The 21,485-nt window shown below is 40.1% G+C and overlaps 1 protein-coding gene across 5 annotated transcripts in view; it reads left to right on the plus strand.

Moving 5' to 3' along the window:
• Positions 1-21,485, plus strand: part of PPP4R1 (protein phosphatase 4 regulatory subunit 1) — a 181,257-nt gene that overhangs the window by 66,232 nt on the left and 93,540 nt on the right. For all 5 annotated transcript variants that reach the window (XR_007519172.1, XR_007519171.1, XM_049900164.1 and 2 more), the window contains 4 exons: positions 3,189-3,712; positions 9,084-9,232; positions 10,554-10,646; positions 21,250-21,435. Coding sequence is in view for 3 of the 5 variants with exons in the window: in XM_049900164.1 (XP_049756121.1) it covers positions 3,189-3,712; positions 9,084-9,232; positions 10,554-10,646; positions 21,250-21,435 (952 nt within the window). In the remaining 2 variants the exon portion in view is untranslated. The remainder of the gene's footprint in view (positions 1-3,188; positions 3,713-9,083; positions 9,233-10,553; positions 10,647-21,249; positions 21,436-21,485) is intronic.

Consider the following 21,485-nt stretch of genomic DNA (forward strand, 5'->3'; position numbering starts at 1 on the left):
GAACTCTTTGATAATAAGTTGTAGATGTGACGTTCTTTTCACCTGTTTTAAATGCTTCAGTGTGTTTCCTCAAAACACAGGCATTCTTACATAACCACAGTACAGTTACCAGACCTAGGAACGTTGATGCATTATCATCATCTAATTTATAGACATTGTTAAAATTTCACCGGTTATCCCACTAATGTTCTTATAGCAAAAGAGAAAAGTTGTGTATTTTAAATAAGGCCACAATGACTGGGAAATGCGATAATTGACACACACATACAAGACAGTTTATTTTGTATAGCAGCACTGGCTTCAAGCATTGTTTTGGAGAGGGGAAGATCTCACAGCTATCAAAGCCAAGCCCTCGTTTCTGTGAGGGAGCAGTAAATGAGGAATCTGAGTCCCTGAGAAGCTCAGGGTTGTGTGTCCATGCTCGTAGTAGGAATCCAAGAGTTTACAGTCCTCTTCCCTCACCGCTGTAACACCATTTTATCATAAGTGCCTACTGTGTGTTTTATAGTTAGAGGAATGGAAGGGAAACATGTAAGATGCCCTCGCTGTGTGCTGTGTTTTTAGGTGACTTATATGTATTTTTGCTGATTTGTATTTTCTGGGTTTTTTTTTTTTTAATAACCTATTTTTAAAAATACGTTGTTGAAAACAATGTCAATGTTACAGTGCGATAAAGCCTAATCAGCGGAAACCTAGTAACTTTATGAAAACATGTATGGTGACTCTTTAACTGGAGTGTTCACATAGGTGTAAATGTAACCCTCCTTTTGCACAGTCCTGTCGTTTAATACGTTTCATTGTGTGTTTTTAAAGGAACACAGTGTTTCAAGGGAGCACCCTTAATTTTTTTTTCCATACTCACCGTACGCATTTACCTACACATTCACCCATCCGTAACTTCCCTTTCATGTTTCTTCGAGGTGTCTCTTTATCTGTTTACCTGTGCTCTCGAACCCATGTTCTTTCTTCTTCTGAGAAAGATACTGCTTTATGAGTTATTCTGTCAGTCTCCAGTGTCCCCACTTCATCTCTTCTAACATCTTTCCCTCAGCCTAAAAATATGTTCAAGTCTCTACACTCGTACAAGAGAAATAGCCTCCCCCCCTTTGCTGCTCTATGCTGTTGTCATGTTTTTCTTTCTTTGTCTTGCCTTACACGCAGCTCAGTCCCATACCACACATGTCTGAGTCAGTGACCTCCAAATCTGTCTCCAGTCTCCACTTCTTCCCCTGTATCTGACATCATCACCACCTAGAATTCAGCATGCCTGACTAACTCAGCCTGTCTCCCGGCCTGAGCCCATTAGCTTTCTCATGAAAACTATTCTTGCATTTTTCATCTTTAGTTGGTATTCTGTCACTATCTGTTCAGCTGTCCTAGTCAGAAACCTGAAAACCTACCTGTGTTTCTCCCTTTCTTCTTCATCTCTGAAGTGCCAAAGTGAACAAGTCCTGTTGATTTTGTCATCACTGGAGCATGTCCATTCCTTCTACAGCACCAGAGACACTACCTTAGTTGGGAACATCATCATAATCCATCACCTGGACTATTCTAATTCCTGCCTCCTATTGGAAACTCGGAAACCCTGGTGGCGTAGTGGTTAAGTGCTATAGTTGCTAACCAAGAGGTTGGCGGTTCAAATCCACCAGGTGCTCCGTGAAAACTCTGTGAGGCAGTTCTACTCTGTCCTAGAGGGTTGCTATGAGTTGGAATCGACTCGCAGCAGTGGGTTTGGTTTGGATTTTGGAAACCTTGGTGGCTCAGTAGTTAAGATCTAGGGCTGCTACCCCAAAGGTTGGCAGTTTGAATCCACCAGGTGCTCCTTAGAAACCCTGTGGGACAGTTTTACTCTGTCCGATAGGGTCGCTATGATCTTTCAAAGACAACACAGCTGATCGTATAATTCCCTAAATTCATATATTTTTTCATGTATCCTAGAGGATAAATTCCGGAGGTATTTAGCATGGAACACAGTGGTTCTTCCGAGTTTTTTCATCCTTGCTTCCATCATTTCCTTTTCTTAGCCGTTTAAACTCCTTGCTGTTTTCTGAGTCTGCTGTACCTTTTCTGTTGCTCTTGCCTTTGCCTGTGCCGTTTTCTTTTTGAATACTTTTTCTTTCCTTTAGCTTCATAAACGTTTATTGGCTGTCCTAAATACAACTCAAGGCCATTTCCACTAAAACTTTTATTACAGCTCCCGTCCCTTCCTCCTCCCAGGTCAATGTGTCTGCACTGTGCCATGTGCATACTTCTGGGCTTGTCGCACTGTCCGGCCATCACCTGCTTGCAAGTTTGTCTCCCTTGTTTGTCTGTAATCTTCAAGAGCAGGGTCTGCATCTCACTCATCTTTGAATCCTCAAAATCTATTTCATTTCCTGGTCCCTAGTAGGTGCTCAATAAATGTTTGTTAAATTTGAGTTTGAAGTATAGGAGATAAACATAACACTCACTGTACTGCTTTAATTTCGATAATGAATGGCAGTAGTCAGTGGAATTTAATGTAGGAGCTTGTACATATGTCCTCGCCAAGTACATTGTTACTGTTTTAGGAAGACCTTTGGTAGTGCAGCTAGAAAATGTGAAGAAATAAAAATAACCTTTATTTACTCTTCAGAGGATTTAAATATATTTTGTGAGATACTGAATAAGGATCTTTTCTAATCTTGTGTAGGATTTTTTTCTTCCTTTTTTTTTTTAACATAAAAACATAGGTTTTAATTCTCAGTTCTTGAATATGTCATTGGAGCAGAGTGATAATTCACAGAATCCTAAAAATAAAATAATTTAAAATTGTATTTCACTTCAAATGCTTTGTAGGAATTTATCTTTTTATTACTTCTCATTGGGTGTTTATTATTGAAATTGTCGTGGTATTATAGAATCCCAAGATTCATAAGTATTTTCCAGCTAATATGCAATTCTTGAATCTGCCCTTAAACATCTAGATTTAAGCTTAACAGGTGTTTACATTTCTGAACAGAGAACAGCTGGTAGAAAAAGAAGCATTATAAGTAGTATAGATAAACCTATGCAATCTCTATTGGATAGTCTGATTTTAATAGTTAACTTGTCTAAATGCTGTCTGTAGAATCTTTCATTGCTTTTCTTTTCAGTAATTATTTTTATACTTCCATGTGTCTTTTTTGTTTGTTTTTTGTTGTTTGTTTTTTCAAATCAAACAACAAAAGAGTCAGTGATGGAGAAGTCCCAGAGGCTATACAGACGCGGCCAGAGGCAGCACCTTCTGGTCCCAGCGTCAATGACTCGAGTGTCAAACTGGAAAGCACAACGGAGGAGCTTGTGGAAACCACTCGGAGGTCTCCAGCTGAAAAAAGTGTTGCGGTGGACGGCTCCCTGCTCTGTGCTTTGTCCTCAGACCCTCATCAGGATGCAGCTAGCCATGTGAATGATAAAAAGCCTGGTAACTACACATCCCTACTGCAGCCCGAGGTGGGCTCTGGTTCACAGGATCCCACTGTCTCAGATCAGGAATTGTACAACTCCTTCCATTTCTGGAGGACTCCTCTTCCTGACATAGATATCGATACAGAGCTTGAACTCGACTCTGGGGGTGAATACAGCCCAGAGAGACCAGAAGAAACTCCTGAGGTCTCTGGGCCATGTTCTCCAAGTATCACCATGGCTACCAGAAGGGAGCTTGAAGAAATGATAGAAAATTTAGAGCCCCATATCGATGATCCAGATGTTAAAGGTAGGAAAAGCTCCATCGGGGCTTCGTTTGTACTAAAATCAATATCAGGTGTTATTTTCTGAATATTTTTTTTTCCAGAGAAAAAGTGCTTCCTTAAGAATTTATTCTGACTATAAAAAAAACCCAGTGCCATCGAGTCGATTCCAACTCATAGCAACGCTATAGGACAGAGTAGAACTGCCCCATAGAGTTTCCAAGGAGTGCATCATGTATTCTTAAATTCACTTGGTAAATATGATTGATCAGCTTTTTAGGAAATCTCATTTAAAGTAGGCCTATCTTTGACTTCCTAACTGGAGTATATATGGAGTTATTTTTTTTCACAAATCACACTCTGAAATTTTCACAGTAATGCAAACTGTTTTATGTTTACAATTTTAAATCTTGATTCCTACCTTAATTAATTTGCTTTGGGTTTCATTAGCTGTTTTTAAAAAATAGCAAACATGGTGGTCTGTTCTTAGGAAGAATTACGGCCTAAACGATGGGCAAAGTTGTTTATTTCTGTAGGACATATGTTTTGAGAGCTGTGGACTTTTAGAAGAATCATTTAGATTTGTCTCTGGGTTTTGACTTTTTTCTAATGGATTACATACATATGACCTAGATTGATTCCTTGTGAACAATAGCTTTAATGGTTGTTCTACCTTAAAATAAACTGTCGCCTCTTAAGTGGGATATGTCTTCTGAGTCAGTCAGTTTGGGCAGTGAGGGGTCCCGAAGCAGTCCCCATTATTCTCTTGCTGGGGCTGGAAGCTGATGGAGATGTGCCCTTTCTGTCCTTTGAAGACGCTGCTCAAGGGAGGGCCATCCTCATGACTCTACAAAACGGTAAATGAAATTAGAAATGTTATTCAAAACAAAAAAAAATTTTTTTTTTAAATCCTGTAGCTGTAAGTCTTCGCACCTTAATGTCACTTTGTGGAAATTTTGTTGTTGTTGTTGTTGTTAAAAAGCTAAAACTTGTAAATTATCAGTGTGTCCAATGTTGGGAAATACCCGCTTCTAAAGCAAATAAAGGATACCTCCAGTATCCTTCTGAAACACACAACACCGTGTTACGTTTAACTTTAAAAGTTGCTTCAGTGTTGGTTAAGTTAGCGTTTACTTTTATTTGGCTTAGTTTTGTTGTGGTTTTTAGGATTTCCTATTACAACTTTGTACTTAAATGATTTGATTAAAGGCAAATTCGTTTCCTTGATTGTTGAAAGATAATTTAACTGGCAGGTTGTCAGTTTCTTTTTGCAACTTTTTTTAGGTTTATTGGAGTATAATTTATATCAGTAAAATTCAGCTTTTCGAATGGACAGTGATGAGATTTGACAAATAGTCATCTAATTACCACAGTAGTCCAGGTAGAGAACAGTTCCATTACTCCCCAGAATCCCCTGTGTCACTGTATAAACCTGTCCTTCCTCCCACCCCCAACCTGGAACAGTTTAAAAACACAACTGATCTGTGTTCAGTCGTGATGGTTTTGTCTTTTCCCAAATGCCACATCAGTGAAATCAGGCCATGTGGGAAGTCTGGCTCTGTCACTTAGCCTAATGCAGCCCCATAACCCGTTGTTGTCAAGTCGATTTTGAGTCACGGTGACTCCTCATGTTTTCAGAGTAGAAGTGTTCTCCCTAGGGTTTTCAGTGGCTGTGATCTTAGAGCAGGAGATCACCAGGCCTTTCTTCTGCAGCACCAACCTTTCGGTTAGTAGCCGAGCACAAACTGTGTGCGCCACGCAGGGCTCTCATCTATCACAGTAGACTATCATTCTTTCTTAGAAGAACTGTAAGGCTTTACTTTCTTGGCTGTATTCCTTGATTGTGGCCGTTGTCATTGGTTTTTGTCCCCCTTAGCCAGTATTCTGCATTTTATTACAACTCGACGGTACAGCAAGAGCCAAGGGTTTGGCTTTGTTTGACAAACTAGAGTCTTCACTGGATACTTTGTTTTTATAAGACTCCATCCATTCCTTCCACTCTGCCACCCCCAAATTAGGAGGATTGAGGGACAGGGAATTATACCTAAAACTAAGAATGTTCACAGTTAAGGATAGTTAAAATGTCTTTACGGTTGTTAGCTTTTAGCTTTTTGTTTAAATAAGTTTTATCACTATTTCTTAACTTAAGTTTTATTGATCAAACTTCAGTAACTCAAATTAACTTTCTTTTTCTGATACTCTGTTTTTATAAGGGAAAAATTGTCAGCTAGGCTTTAACCCAGAGCCGTGGTGGCACAGTGGTTAAGAGCTCGGCTGCTAACCAAAAGGTCGGCGGTTCGAATCTACCACCCGCTCCTTGGAAACCATTTGGGGCAGTGCTTCTCTGTCCTGTTGGGTTGCTATGAATCAAAATCAACTCGATGGCAACGGGTTTGGTTTTTGTTTTTTTAGGCTTCAAGCCAGTTCGGGAGCTATCATTTTATTGCAGTACCTGCTGGTTCTCTGACACATCGTTGCTGTTGAGTGGATTCTGATGTGTTATAGAGTAGAAATGCTCCATAAAGTTTTCTTGGCTATAATCTTTATGGAAGCAGATTGCCTGGCCTTTGTTTTATAGTGCTGCTGGGTGGGTTTGAACCACCAACCTTTAAGTTAGCAGCTGATCGTAAACCACTTGCGCCCCAGGGACCTAGGAGGCACTTAAATATTAATTGAAATATTAAATAAGCTGCTTCAAATCTTTTTAGAAAAGATAAACTAAAAGTAATATGCTTAGCTTGTTTTTTAAAAAGACCTGCATATACGTAGCCCTCTCTTTCAGGATATGGATATAACTTTGTGTCTCAGAAGATGGCTAATACTGTTTGGCTTAAAACTGTACTATAAATTCATAGGCTACAATTGAGAGATTTCAGTATAAATGCTGTATTGTGATTTATTCCGTTCTGTTTCAAATTCGGCTCTTATACCTGCTGCAGTTTAAATTTGTCATTTTATTCTGTCTGTATGATGATACTTTCACAACGTCTACTGATCTTCATTCAGCAGTATTTATTGAGCCCTGGTGGCGCAGTGGTTAAGAGCTATAGCTGCTAACCAAAAGATTGGCAGTTCAAATCTACCAGCTGCTTCTTAGAAGCCCTGTGAGACAGTTCTACTCAGTCCTATAGGATCACTATGAGTCGGAATCGACTCGACAGCAGTGTTTTTTTTTTTTTTTTTTTTGGAGGGGGAGGTATGTGCCAGCTACTTTCCTAGGCACTGAATACAGCAACAGCAAACCAGACAAAAACCCCAGCCTCTAGGAGACAGTCAGCAAGCACATCAGCTGCAGACTGTGCCCCGCGGCCTTAAGCTCTGCAGTAAGAGGGTGGGAAGGGGAGTTGGGGATTGTCAGGGCTACTACTTAGGCCACAGAATCCTTCTCCCTTTTATTTGATTGAACTCTGAGGGCATACTTAATCTGTGATGATTTAAGTAGCTGTGCCTTCATTCTCCGTAGTTTCGAAAGGCATTTTAAAATTTTCAAGGGGTGTGCCTTACTTTCAGTGCTTTTTCTTTTCTAACCCTGGCATGGTGGGGCAGTCGTTTTCTTTAAACCGCCAAGAAATGTCTACCTTGTTCAAAGACAGAACTTGAATCCAAAACGGAAACTAAATTCTGCAAGGAGTAACTAAAGTCACGTTGCATGTGTAACTTTTTCGTGGCCACGGGGCAGTAAGATTGTGGGGTGCCCTTACAGCCAGAGTTAATATATTACCTGCCCGGAGAAGCCGACTCAGAGTGTGCCGTCAAAAGCTGAGTGTCAGCTATAGCGAGCCTCTGTGTCACGTTCTCTGTCTCTGGTTCCTGGGATTCCAACCCACATTGTACATGAATTGCAAATCTTTCCGAAGGCTTAAGTAAGACCTGTGTTCTGATTTCTTAAATTACTGGTGCTGGTGCTCTCTGTCCTGCTCAAATTTCAGCATTAACAAAGAAAGAAGATTCTGCCTTATTTTTTTCTGGCTCCATAGTTTGAACCGTCAGATTTCCTCATGAATCAGCACTAAGCTCTGTCTTCATTATCTTTCTATCAGTTTTTGAAGAAGGTGGTTCCCAGTGCCACTCATTTAATGACGGGCATTGGCCTGGGCAGATAAAGGGGGATGGAGTCTGCCTGGACATGAACGACCTGTGTGAGGCACTGTCTCCAGAAGGCTCTGATCTGTTAGTTAATCCCAGGGAAGAGAACGGGGTGCCCTCAGGAGTGCAGACACACACCCAGCCGTCATCTAGGTTTGAAAGGCCTGTAAAATTCGTACACTGTTTTGAAAATACTGAAAACAGTATTTTGACCTTTGTATAGATCTCAGTCTCCTTTGAGTGCTATTTGGGGTTTGGTTTGGGAAACTTAAAAGTCCCAAAAGGGGGAGCTAAAAGCGATTAAAAGGACTAGAACAAGTTGCATCTGAAATTCTCAAAAGAATGAGATTACTTCCCTGGAGCTTTTCGTGCCTTAGCATGATGGAATCTCGTCCTGTATGTTTCTTGTCCCTCCATAGCCAGGAGCTGTAGACAAACTTAACGTGCTGAGACAGCAGAAATCGTAATAGATTATCTTAATGAACTTGGACCCTGATTGTTTTTTATATCATCTTGAGTAGGGTGGGAGCTCGCTGAGTAGTCTTGGTACTAAATAAACTTGAAGTTAAAGTTTTTATATTTTGAGTATCCAGGTGCATTGTTACTTGGAAGAAATGCTGGGCAGTATGTTTTGCTAAATCTCTTATTGACCTGAGGAAGTAAGAATGCTTTATTCTAAGTTTTGGATCACCTTTTCCAAGAAGGTGCGACTCAAAGTGTAGGCAGTGTTGATGGTCAGATTTGAGAACCATGGCTTGGTAAGTTGTCGTTTGGGTTTTCCTGCAAGCAAGGCAGTGCTCGTTTACAGTTTCTGTCTTTGGGACAAATTACTAGTTTTCAAAAAAGAGAAAAATAAGATAAACTGGAATAAGATATGTTTAAATGTAACTGCAACAAAAATCTTTGTAACTGCCGTTATTTTATGTTGGCAGGGTTTGTGTGACTGCTCTTCTGCTAAAATAGCTTAGTAAGTAAGCCTTGTCAGTTTGATTCACGCACTACCAAAACCTAGTTAACTTGTACTGGAAGCCTTAATACACTGGCGGTACCTCCAACTAGATAGCGTTTCTCTTTTCATACTAACGCAGAATAATGTACAGTAGTAAACATTTTTAATCTCATGACAGCATATTAGTTTCCTACTTTTTCTCTTGAAGGACTAATGATTTACCACAGTAGAAATCTTTTTTTCAGCTTTTTGATGGCAGTGTCAAAAAAGTGTACATGTCAATGCTGCCGTTCATGCAGATGGAGGAGAAGCTAAAGACACTGTCATTCTGTAGTGAGTCGCTGTCTTTGTTTCTGCTGCAGCCCAAGTGGAAGTGCTGTCCGCGGCACTGCGCGCCTCCCGGCTGGACACGCACGAGGAGACCGCCAGTAGTGACAAGAGAAGTGATTCGCTACCAAATGGTCAAGTAAATCAAGATGATTCTGTGCCTTTAATCTGCGATGCTGTCGAGGTAACGAACTCAGAAAGTGTTTATCAAGTGAGAGCAGTTTGAGTGAGAAGTATGTTGTTGGGAGATAGTTGCAGCTAAGCACCTTCTGGTCAGCACATTCTGTGTGGCTGATTTTTTCAGCTCTCCCTGTTGCATAAAGTCAAAGTAATTGTTCTCACCACATCCTGTCGTTGTGACCTTAGTGTCCTCTTAAATCTTTGGAAAGGTCAATCCAATCCTGTCTACATGACCATTTTAGTAGCCTCAATGTTAATGTAGCTCACTGCAGTGAAATAGTCTTACTGGAAACAAAGCCCTTTATCAAGAATTATTAACTCTTCCCTTTTCTTTTTGGAGAGGTGCTTTGTTTCTGATCGGACCATTTCACTGCAGCAAGCAACACAGTATTCTGAGCGGAAGATCGGGACTTGAGGCCATGTTGCGGAGGGCCAGTGCCATTATCTGGACTCTGGAGTGTGAGGGTGGGTACTGCTGCTAGCATCGTCTTTGATATGTACTTGTGGCTGTTCTATATGACCCTTCCCGGTTTCCTGCTATGCCATCAGCCAGCATTATTTCATGTCAGTATTCTTAGCCCTCATTTACATAAACAGGAGAAGGGTCACACTGATTGCCAGAATCAGAGGAGCAGATATCGTAGTGGGTTGAATGGTAAGCTCAGGAAGGAATGCCTACCCACATGTTAGGAATGGCAAGAGGCCTTTGCTAGCCTCAGTGTGTGTGTTTGCTTTTTGTCAGATGTCATTTGGTGCAGCTAAAACCTGTACACTACCACTGCTTTAGAATGAAACCCTGGAAAAATGGAATTAAAAATAAATTTCAAAGTAATTTTGAAAGGGTCTAAATATCTTAAAGATAGCTTATTATAAAGAGTATTTAGATGTTTCTTTTAATTGCCTTTTAGAGGCCATCGGATGTCATTTGCAGTTTTTCTTAGTCTACTGATTGTTTTTGGCTGTTAATATCTAATTTCACAGGTATATTTTTTAATAGCCAAAAAGGCCAAAACGTAAAAACACAAGCCTTCTGAAGCGTGGATATGTCATAGTACTGAAATGTTCATTTTTTTCTGGAATCCATTTTTATACATTTAGCAACCTGGTCCGCAAGTTTGATTTAAGGCAGGGGAAGTTCTTATGAGGTCGTTTATAAACTTTTTAAAACATGCAGAATTTGCATGTATCTGTATCTTTTGGTCGTCTTGAAAGGTAAGTACCTTAGTGGTGGTGCTGTGTGTTTATGAAGTAACCTAATAAGATGTTTTAAATGAAGAAAGCTTCCAGACAGAACAGATCTTTAAGTAGACTTTTTTTTCTAACAGAATATGGACTGCACTCTTCGCTATATTCATGATTCAGACCTGAGCACCAATAATAGTTTTAGCCCTGATGAGGAAACGAAATCCAAAGTACAAGTAAGTGAGAAAAAAAATGTTTTATTTTATGTATGTGTTCTTAATTCCTCTTTTTAAAGCCCATTTCAGACCTAACAAGTTTTTTTAAATCAAAGGCAGTGTATTTATGCTTTAAATAAGAAAATTCAGGTATTAGAGCAAATAAAATATAAACAAAACTCGTGTTCTTCTCCAGGCCTGTGATCACATTCTTCATTTTGAATAACTACTGATCATAGTTCCTTCTGTATTTCTTCAGAAGTTTTTTTTTTTAGTTTTTATTGTGTTTTAAGTGAAAGTTTACAAATCAAGTCAGCCTCTTAAACCAAAATTGATACATACCTTGCTAGGTACTCTAGTTGCTCTCCCCTTCTTGAGACAGCACATTCCTTCTCTCCACTGTCTTATTTTCCTGTCCATTCAGCCAGCTTCTGACCCCCTCTGCCCACTCATCTCCCCTCCAGACAGGAGATGCCAACATAGTCTCATGTGTCTACTTGATCCAAGAAGCTCACTCTATACCAGTTTCATTTTCTATCCCATAGTCCAGTCCAATCCCTGCGTGAGGAGTTAGCTTTGGGAATAGTTCCTGTCTTGGGCTAACAAAAAGGTCTAGGGACCATGACTCCCAGGTCCTTCTAGTCTCAGTCAGACCATTAAGTCTGGTCTTTTTACGAGACTTTGAAGTCTACACCCCACTGCTCTCCTGCTCCCTCAGGGTTCTCTGTTGTGTTGCCTGTCAGCGCAGTCATCGGTTGTAGCTGGGCACCATCTAGTTCTTCTGATCTCAGGCTCATGTAGTCTCTGGTTTATGTGGCCCTTTCTGTCTCTTGGGCTCATAATTACCTTGTGTCTTTGGTGTTCCTCATTCTTCTTTGCTCTAGGTGGGTTGAGACCGATGGATGCATCTTAGATGGCTGCTTGCTAGCATTTAAGACCCCAGACACGCTCTCCAAATTGGGCTGCAAAATGTTTTCTTAATAGATTTTATTATGCCAATTGACTTAGATGTCCCCTGAGACCATGGTCCCCAAAACCCCGCCCCTGCTACACTGGCCTTCGAAGCATTCAGTTTATTCAGGAAAATTTGTTTTTGGTTTAGTTTAGTTGTGCTGACCTCTTCTGTATTGTGTGTTGTCTTTCCCTTCACCTAAAATAGTTCTTGTCTACTATCTAATTAGTGTCCCAGCCTCCCTCCCCACTCTCATAACCTTCAAAGAACATTTTCTTCTCTGCTTAAACTGTTTCTTGAGTTCTTATAATAGTGGTCTTATACAATATTTGTCCTTTTGCAACTGACTAATTTCACTCAGCATAATGCCTTCCGGATTCCTCCACGTTATGAAATGTTTCATGGATTCATCATTGTTCTTTATCAACACATAGTATTCCATTGTGTGAGTATACCATAATATATCCATTCATCCGTTGATGGACACCTTGGTTGCTTCCATCTTTTTGCTGTTAGAAACAACGCTGCAGTGAACACGGGTGCGCATATATCTGTTCATGTAAAGGCTCTTACTTCTCTAGGATATATTCCAAGGAGTAGGATTGCTGGATCGTATGGTAGTTCTATTTCTAGCTTTTTAAGGAAGTGCCAAATAGATTTCCAAAGTGGTTGTACCATTTTATATTCCCACCAGCAGTGTATAAGTATTCCAGTCTCTCCACAGCTTCTCCGACTTTATTATTTTGTGTTTTTTGGATTAATGCCAGCATTGTTGGAGTGAGATGGAATCTCATTGTAGTTTTGATTTGCGTTTCTCTAATGTCTAACGATTATGAACATATCCTTATGTATCTGTTAGGTACCTGAATGTCTTCTTTAACGAAGTGTCTGTTCATATGCTGTGCCCATTTTTGAATTGGGTTATTTGTCTTTTTGTAGTTGAGTTTTTGCAGTATCATGTAGATTCTAGAGATCAGATGCTAAACGGAAATGTCATAGCCAAAAACTTTTTCCCAGTCTGTAGGTAATCTTTTTACTCTTTCGGTGAAGTCTTTGGATGGGCACAGGTGCTTGATTTTTACGAGCTCCCAGTTACCTAGTTTCTCTTCTGCATCGTAACTAATGTTTTGTGTAAACTGTTTCTCCCATGTCTTACGGTTCCTAGCATTTTCTGTATTTTTTCTTCGATGATCTTTATCGTTTCGATTTTATATTTAGGTCTTTGATCCATTTGGAGTTCGTTTTTATGCAAGGTGTGAGGTATGGGTCTTGTTTCCTTTTTTTGCAGATGGATATCCAGTTATGCCCGCACCATTTGTTAAAGAGTCTGTCCTTTCCTCATTTACCTGTGTTGGGGCCTTTTTCAAATACCAGCTGGTCATATGTGGATGGATTTATGTCCGGATTCTCAATTCTGTTCCATTGGTCTTTGTATCCGTTGTACCAGTACCAGGCTGTTTTGACTACTGTGGTGATATAATAGGTTCTAAAATCAGGTGGTGTGAGGCCTCCCACTTTGTTCTTTTTCAGTAATGCTTTGCTTATCCAGTGCCTCTTTCCCTTCCATGTGAAGTTGATTTGTTTTTCCATCTGATTAAAAAATGTCATTGGAATTTGGATTGGAATTGCATTGTATCTGTAGATCGCTTTTGGTAGAATAGATATTTTTACAGTGTTAAGTCTTTCTGTCCATGAGCAAAGTATGTTTTTCCACTTATGTAGGTCTCTTTTGGTTTCTTGCAGTAGTGTCTTTTAGGTTTCTTTGTGTAGGTCTTTTATGTCTCTAGTAAGATTTATTCCTAAGTATTTTATCTTCTTGGGGGGTACTGGAAACCCTGGTGGTGTAGTGGTTAAGTGCTACGGCTGCTGACCTAAAGGTCTGCAGTTCAAATCCGCCAGGCGCTCCTTGGAAACTCTATGAGGCAGTTCTACTCTGTCCTGCATGGTCGCTATGAGTCAGAATCGACTCGATGCCAACGGGAATGGGACAGGGGCTACTCTAAATGGTATTGATTTGGTGATTTCCTCCTCCTCAGTCTTTTTGTTGGTGTAGAGGAATCCAACTGATTTTTATATGTTTATCTTGTATCCTGATACTCTGTTGAACTCTTCTATCAGTTTCAGTAGTTTTCCTGAGGATTCTGCAGGGTTTTCTGTGTATAACATCATGTCATCTGCAAATAGAGATACTTCTTCCTTACGAATCTGGATGCCCTTTATTTCTTTATCTATCCTAATTGCTCTGGCTAGGCCTTCCAGCACAATGTTGAATAAGAGTGGTGATAAGGGGCGTCCCTCTCTGGTTCCCCATCTCAAAGGGAATGCTTGCAGATTATCTCCATTTAGGATGATGTTGGCTGTTGGTTTTGTATAAATGCCCTTTATTACGTTGAGGAATTTTCCTTCTGTTCCTATTTTGCTGAGAGTCTTTATTATGAATGGGTGTTGAACTTTGTCAAATGCCTTTTCTGCATCAATTGATAAGATCACGTGGTTCTTATCTTTTGTTCTATTTATATGATGGATTATATTAATTGTTTTTCTAATGTTGAACCATCTCTGCATACCTGGTGTGAATCCCACTTGGTCATGGTAAATTATTTTTTTGATATGTTGAATTCTATTGGCTAGATTTTTGTTGAGAATTTCTGCATCTAATTTCATGAGGGATACAGGTCTGTAATTTTCCTTTTTTGTGGTGTCTTTACCTGGTTTTGGCATCAGGGATGTGCTGGCCTCATAGAATGGGTTTGGGAGTATTCCATCCTTTTCTATGCTCTGAAATACCTTTAGAAGTAGTGGTGTTAACTCTTCTCTGAAAGTTTGGTAGAATTTTGCAATGAAGCCGTCGGGCCACGGCTTTTTATTTGGTGGGAGTTTTATAATTACCTTTTCAATCTCTTCTTTTGTTGTCAGTTTATTTAGTTCTACCTCTGTGTTAGTTTAGGTAGGTAGTTTGTTTCTAGAAATTCATCCATTTCTTCTAGGTTTTCAAATTTATTAGAGTACAATTTTTCATAGTAATCTATATGACTCTTTTAATTGCAGTTGGGTCTTTTGTAATATCGCCCATCTCATTTCTTATTTGCTTTGTCCCCTGTTTTTCTTTTGTCAGTTTGGCCAGTGGTTTATCAATTTTGTCAATTTTTTGAAAGAACCAGCTTTTGGTCTTGTTAACTCTTTCAATTATTTTTCTGTTTTCTATTTCATCTAACTATATTTTAATTTTTATTATTTGCTTTCTTCTTGTACCTGAGGGTTTCTTTTGTTGCTCTCTGTTCAAGTGGTAGGGATAATTCTTTGATTTTGGCCCTTTCTTCTTTTTGGATGTGTGCATTTATTGAAATAAACTGACCTCTGAGCACTGCTTTCACTGTGTCCCAAAGGTTCTGATAGGAAGCGTTTTCATTCTCATTGGATTTTATGATTTTTTTTATTCCATCCTTAATATCTTCTATGACCCAGTCTTTTTTGAGCATGGTATTGTTCAGTTTCCAAGTGTTTGATTTCTTTTCCCTGTTTTTTCTGTTATCGATATCTACTTTTATGACCTTATGGTCAGAGAAGATGCTTTGTAATATTTCGATGTTTTGGATTCTGCTAAGGCTTGCTTTATGACCTAATATATGGTGTATTCCAGCGAGAGTTCCATGTGCACTAGAAAGGAAAGTATACTTGGCTGCTGTTGGGTGGAGTGTTTCTGTATATGTCTGTGAGGTCAAGTTGGTTGATTGTGGCATTTACATCTTCCGTGTCTTTATTGAGCTTCTTTCTGGATATTCTGCCCTTCGCCGAAAGTGGTGTGTTGAAGTCCCCTAGTATAATTGTGGAGCTGTCTATCTCACTTTTCAATGCTGTTAGAGTTTGTTTTATGTATCTTGCAGCCCTATCATTGGGTGCAAAATTATTTATTATGGTTACATCCTCCTGGTATACTGTCCCTTTGATCTTTATATAGTGTCCTTATCCTTTGTGGTGGATTTACCTTTAAAGTCTATTTTGTCAGAAATTAATATTGCCACTCCTGGTCTTTTTTGATTGTTGTTTGCTTGATATATTTTTTCCATCCTTTGAGTTTTAGTTTGTGTCTCCAAACCTAAGGTGTGTCTCTTGTAGGCAGCATGTAGATGGATCGTGTTTTTTATCCATTCTGCCACTCTCTGTGTCTTTTTTGGTGCATTTAGTCCATTTACATTCAGGGTAATTATGGATAGGTATGAGTTCAGTGCTGCCATTTTAATGTCTTTTTTTGTGCGTTGTTGACAGTTTCTTCTTCCCACTTAATTTTATGTGCTGAGCACATTATCTTTATATAATGTCCTTTCCTTATATTCGTTGTTGTTGATTTTGTTTCTGCTAAGTTTCTGTTTTTGTTCTTGTATTTTATTTTGATGACTAGGATTGTTCGTCTCCTTTGTGGTTACCTTAATATTTACCCTTAGTATTTACTTGTCTTCCTCTCCATATGAAAGATCTATGACTACATTTCTAAGTCCCTCTTTATTGTTTTAATGTCTTCTTTTCCATAATGACATCACTGTTTCCCTGTTTTGAGTTTTTTTTTGTCTTGATTTATTTTTGTGATTTACCTATCTCGGTTGACATCTGATTGCTTTATGCAGTGTTCTCATCCTGGGTTGATATCTGATAGTATTAATTTTCTAACCAGAGAACTCCCTTTAGTATTTCTTGTAGTTTTGGTTTGGTTTTTACGAATTCCCAAAACTTTGTTTATCTGGAAATGTCCTAATTTTGCCTTCATATTTGAGAGACAGTTTTGCTGAATATGTGATTCTTAGCTGGCAATTTTTTTCCTTCAGTGCTTTATAGAAGTCATCCCGTTGCCTTCTTGCCTGCATGGTTTCTGCTGAGTAGTCGGAGCTTATTCTTATTGACTCTCCTTTGTAGGTGACTTTTTGTTTATCTCCAGCTGCTCTTAAAATTCTCTCTTTATCTTTGGTTTTGGCCTGTTTGATTATAATATGTCTTGGCTACTTTCCTTTGAGATACACCTTATGTAGAGTTCGATGAGCATCTTGGGTAGATATCTTCTCATCTTTCACTATATCAGTGAAGCTTTCTGCCAACAAATCTTCAACAATTCTCTATTTTTTGTTATCCCTCCCTGTTCTGGTATTCCAGTTGCTCGTAGGTTATTTCTTCTGAGAGAGTCCCACATGATTCATAAGTTTTCTTTTTTTTTAATTGTTTTATCTGATTTTTCTTCAAATATATTGACGCCAAATCCTTTATCTTCAAGCTCACTAATCCTCCCTTCCACTTGCTCAGTTCTGCTCCTCTGGCTTTGTATTGAGTTGTCTCATTATGTAATTTTATTATTAGTGTTCTGAATTTCTGATTTTTGTCTCTCTATGGATTCTTGCAGCTTATTAAATTTTTCATTTTGTTCTTGAATAACCTTTTTAATTTCTTCAACTGCTATATCTGTGTGTTCCTTGGCTTGTTCTGCGTATTGTCTGATTTCCTTCCTGATCTCGTTCCTGATGTCTTGAAGGGTTCTGTGTATTAATCTTTTGAATTCTGCATCTTGTAATTCCAGGAGAACACCTTCATCCAGAAGATCTCTTGATTCTTTGTTTTGAGAGCTTGTTGAAGCGATTATGGTCTGCTTTTTTATGTGATTGGATACTGGCTTTTGTCTCTGAGCCATCTACAAGTTATTGTATTAGTTTATTTTATGTTTGCTTACTGTATGCTAGCTTGTTTTGTTTTGTTTTGATATGTCCAAAGAGGTTGCTTGAGTGAGCTAGTTTGATTACTTTTGCCTTTGAAGCTCTAATATCCTGTCACTAGATAGCTAGAGCTGTTACCAGGTATATGAGCCCAGGAGTCGATTCACTTTTCTTGTATGGATTCAGCTCAAGTGTTCAGGTTGTGGTACAGGGTCTGCCCTACAGTCTTAGAGGGGCAGGGGTGTTTGGTGTAGGTACCAGTATCTGGTTGCAGCAGGGGGTCACACTCTCAACAAGGCTGTGGACTGACAATCGTTCCCCGAGTTTCTGTGACGAAAGCACGTCCCTGTTCCCTGCAGCGCAGAGGTGGGTGGTTTCTTCAGACAGATCATGGGCACCCAATGCTTTTGGTTGTAAGGACTGGGAAGTACTGCTTATCCTTGGACCCCTCTTGTGGGTGGCTGGGTGACTTTAGTGAAGCCACCAGTCCTTAGGCCCCTGATATGGGTAGGTGAGGACCCTGTTTAATAGACAAAGCAGTGTCAAATATCAAACACCCATCTCTCCACCACACAGCTGAAACGGTTGCAATCTGCAAACAAGGGTCTGTTCTTCTGAAATAGGCCCTCACAGGTCCTTGCAGGGGGGAAAGGTTTTCAAAGTCCATGCACCATTTATGCCTGGACAGGAGCCGCTTCTGTCCTGAGCTCCCCAGGTTAGTGGAGCTGGCAGATTATCTTTTCCCTGAATTGTGAATTTATTCATTCTCCAAGGCCAGGAGAATGGCTCAGGGTGCTCAGCGGGCTGTATCTCAGGCCCAGGGAAATCAATAGCCTCTGAAACCGGCTTGGGGGCTGGAGGCACTGTGAAATATACTCAAGTATTTAGCTTTTGCCGAGAGCACCGTTCTTCTCTGATTCTGGAGGTGTGAGTAGGCTGTGCGGCTGGCTGCTTCCCCTTGGGGAAACTGCGGCTGAACGCTACCACCAGCCTGCTGCAGTCGCTCCCGGGAATGGTGCCTGAGGGATTCCGGTGATTCAGGCCTGGTAACTCCCTCCGCTTCTGAATCGCCTCTCCCTACCCCTGCCACTCAGTCCGTTTTCTAACTTTGCCTTTGATGTTCAGGGCTCCCAGCTTGTCATAAATATAATCATTTTGCTTGTTTTTTCGAGTGTTTGTTGTAAGAGGGATCATCGGAAGCATCTGACTACTACACCATCTTGCCCCCGTGTCCAGCAATCTTTGTGGTTATATAAACGCATATATATTAAAAAAAAAAAAATGTTGCTGTCAGCTGTCCCTTAGGGTTTCCAGGGACCACCTGGGGGATTTGAACTGCCTACCTTTTGGTTAGCAGCCAAATGCTGTCAGGGCTCCAAAACATATATATGTCCCCTTTTCTGTCATTCAGAGACAGGTAGAATCATTGCCATCACGTGCAGGTGTCATCTGAATTACCAAGAAATGTAAGTTACAGCACTGTTTCAGAGATTAAAATATGAAAAGACGAAAAAAATATGAAAAAATTGCTCAAAACTGTTGTAAACTGCCATCTGTTAGCAAATTAGATTCCAATTTCAGAGATTTTAAGGGTGGGAAAATTTGCACAGGTTAAGAGAATCATTGAATATGTTAATTTATACCTTGCTTTTCTCCTTTTTAACATTCCTTGGAGCTCTTTGCCTCTCAGCGCATAAGGACACCCTGACTGTATTCCTGTAGCCACGTCCTCCATTAGAAGAAGATCCTGTCATCGACATAGTTCCTTATTGATGATGCTTAGATGCTTGTAGCACAAGCAGTGCTGCATTCATCGTGTTTATTTATGCATTTCGTTTGCTTGTGGGAATAGATCTATATTAGTAGCTATAGATTATCTAGGTCAGATGTATATGTTCTTTATTTTTGCTTCTTTGTTCCATTTGTTTTAAATGGAATCAATATTCACAGTGTTCTGAAATGTGATTTTCCCCACTTATGTTGTAGATATATTTGCAAGTCAGCATGTGTAGATCTATCCTATTCTTTTAATTTATATATTTTGATTTTTAAATAATAGGTAATAATTTTACATAGTTCAGAATTCAAAAAGTACACAAAGGCATTCAGTGAAAAGTTTTCTTCTCATTTTTCTCCTCAGGCATTGTAATAACGGCATAGGGCCAGTGTCTGACTTCCTGTCTCTTCATGAGGGGGAAGCAGAATCAGGATCCACAGCCCAAGGCTGATTCCCATGAGGTGGGGGTCAGATAGGCCTTTTTTCACCATCCTTACCAATTCTGACTCCAACCTTCCCTCCCATGGCACTCTCCAGTTCTCTCCTGGGTTCGATAATGCATTGCGGGGGCCACACAGAACTCTAGACAATACTCACAGTTATGGGGTTTATTAGGGAAGTAACAGGTTACACTGAGGATGTAGTTCTTGCATCAGGACACCCTCTTCCCAGTCATGGTCACAGGCAGACCCTTCCATGGCCCTCATTCGCCGTTGAAAGGCACTCAGCTTTCTCTCTCCTTGGGCCGGGAAGCCTGCTGCACCATCTCCTGCAGGTCTCTCCTGAGAGTCTCTTGCCGGTTTCTGCTGCCAGGTCTCTCCTGCCACCACTTCTCAGGGTCTTCAGGGTAACGGCTTGTTCTCTGCCTCCTAGTTCCAGGAGCTTCTCAGCACAGGGATCCCAGGTCCAGAAGGACATCCTGGCTCTTGGCTGTTCTTTCTTGGTGGTAGTGGTATCTTATCTTTCTTTCCTCTAGGGTGGCTCATTTCAAACCCAGCAGGATGGCATAACTGACCAGTCACCTTGATGGGCCACAATTACCCTATCACATAGTCCTGCCCAGTCACTTGGGTGAGAGCTGCAAGACCATAGCTAGACAAGCCACACAAAAGTGATCTATGGCACTGCAGCCATCTGTTTTACTTCCCCAGAAGCACCCAGTGTTCTCTTGTGTACCCTTCCAAAGCTGTGTTAGACATGCATAAGCAAGACTGTGTATACGTTCTTTTCCTCACGTTTTACACACGTGGCTAGATGTATACGTTTTTATAGAGAATTGTTAAATTCCATCTAAAGAAGGTAGGCTTTTTTTTTTTTTAAACATGAGTATACCTGTTTTTACTACATTTATTAAGCTACATCTTTTTAATTGTTTCCAATGAACACGGAAACGTGCTGGTCTCATTTTTAATATATTTTTTATGTTTAGTAATTAATTCTAATTGCCCCGTCTTGGTTATCTAGTGCTGTTATAACAGAAATACCACAAGTGGATAACTTTAACAAAGAGAAGTTTATTCTCTCACAGTCCAGTAGGGCTAGAAGCCTGAATTCAGGGTGCCAGCTCTCCAAGGGAAGGCTTTCTCTCTCTCTGTCAGCTCCGGAGGAAGGTCCTTGTCCTCAGTCCTCCCTTGGTCTGGGAGCAGCTCAGTGCAGGAACCTGAGGACCAAAGGACGCCCTCTGCTCCTGGTGCTGCTTTCTTGGTGATGTGAGGTCCACATGTCTCCCTGCTTGCTTCTCTCTTTTATAACTCAACAGAGATTGGCTTAAGACACAACCTAATCTTGTAGACCTCATCAATATAACTGCCACTGACCCACCTCGTTAAATCATGGTGATAGGATTTACAGCACATAGGGAAATCACATCAGATGACAAAACGGTAGACAGTCATATAACACTGGGAGTCATGACCTAGCCAAGTCGACAGATATTTTTGGGGGGACACAGTTCAGTCCACAACATGCCCTTTAAGCTTTTTTCTGCTTTAAGATCTTACTCATTGCCGTTCTCTTAAAGCTGCTTTTATGTATTTATTATGTGTATTTTCCTTAGAATGTTTTTCTTTTCAGTTACTAAATACCAGGAAAATTGAGATAGATTTTTTCTAGTATTTAAGGGTCTGTGTTAAAATGTATATAATCTTACGTAATTTGTCTAACCTGCTAAAAATGCATCCCTGTCATCTCTCTCTTCTTTAGGATGTTGTACCTCAGGCTTTACTAGATCAGTATTTATCTATGACCGACCCTTCTCGTGCACAGACAGTGGACACGGAAATTGCTAAACACTGTGCGTATAGCCTTCCTGGTGTGGCCCTCACACTGGGCAGGCAGAATTGGCACTGCCTGAGAGAGACTTACGAGACCCTGGCTTCAGACATGCAAGTGAGTAAAGCAATTAAAGAATTAGCAAGTACGTATGTACGGAAGGCACG

The sequence above is a fragment of the Elephas maximus genome, chromosome 11 (assembly GCF_024166365.1).
Source record: "Elephas maximus indicus isolate mEleMax1 chromosome 11, mEleMax1 primary haplotype, whole genome shotgun sequence".
In the NCBI taxonomy this organism is placed as follows: domain Eukaryota; kingdom Metazoa; phylum Chordata; class Mammalia; order Proboscidea; family Elephantidae; genus Elephas; species Elephas maximus.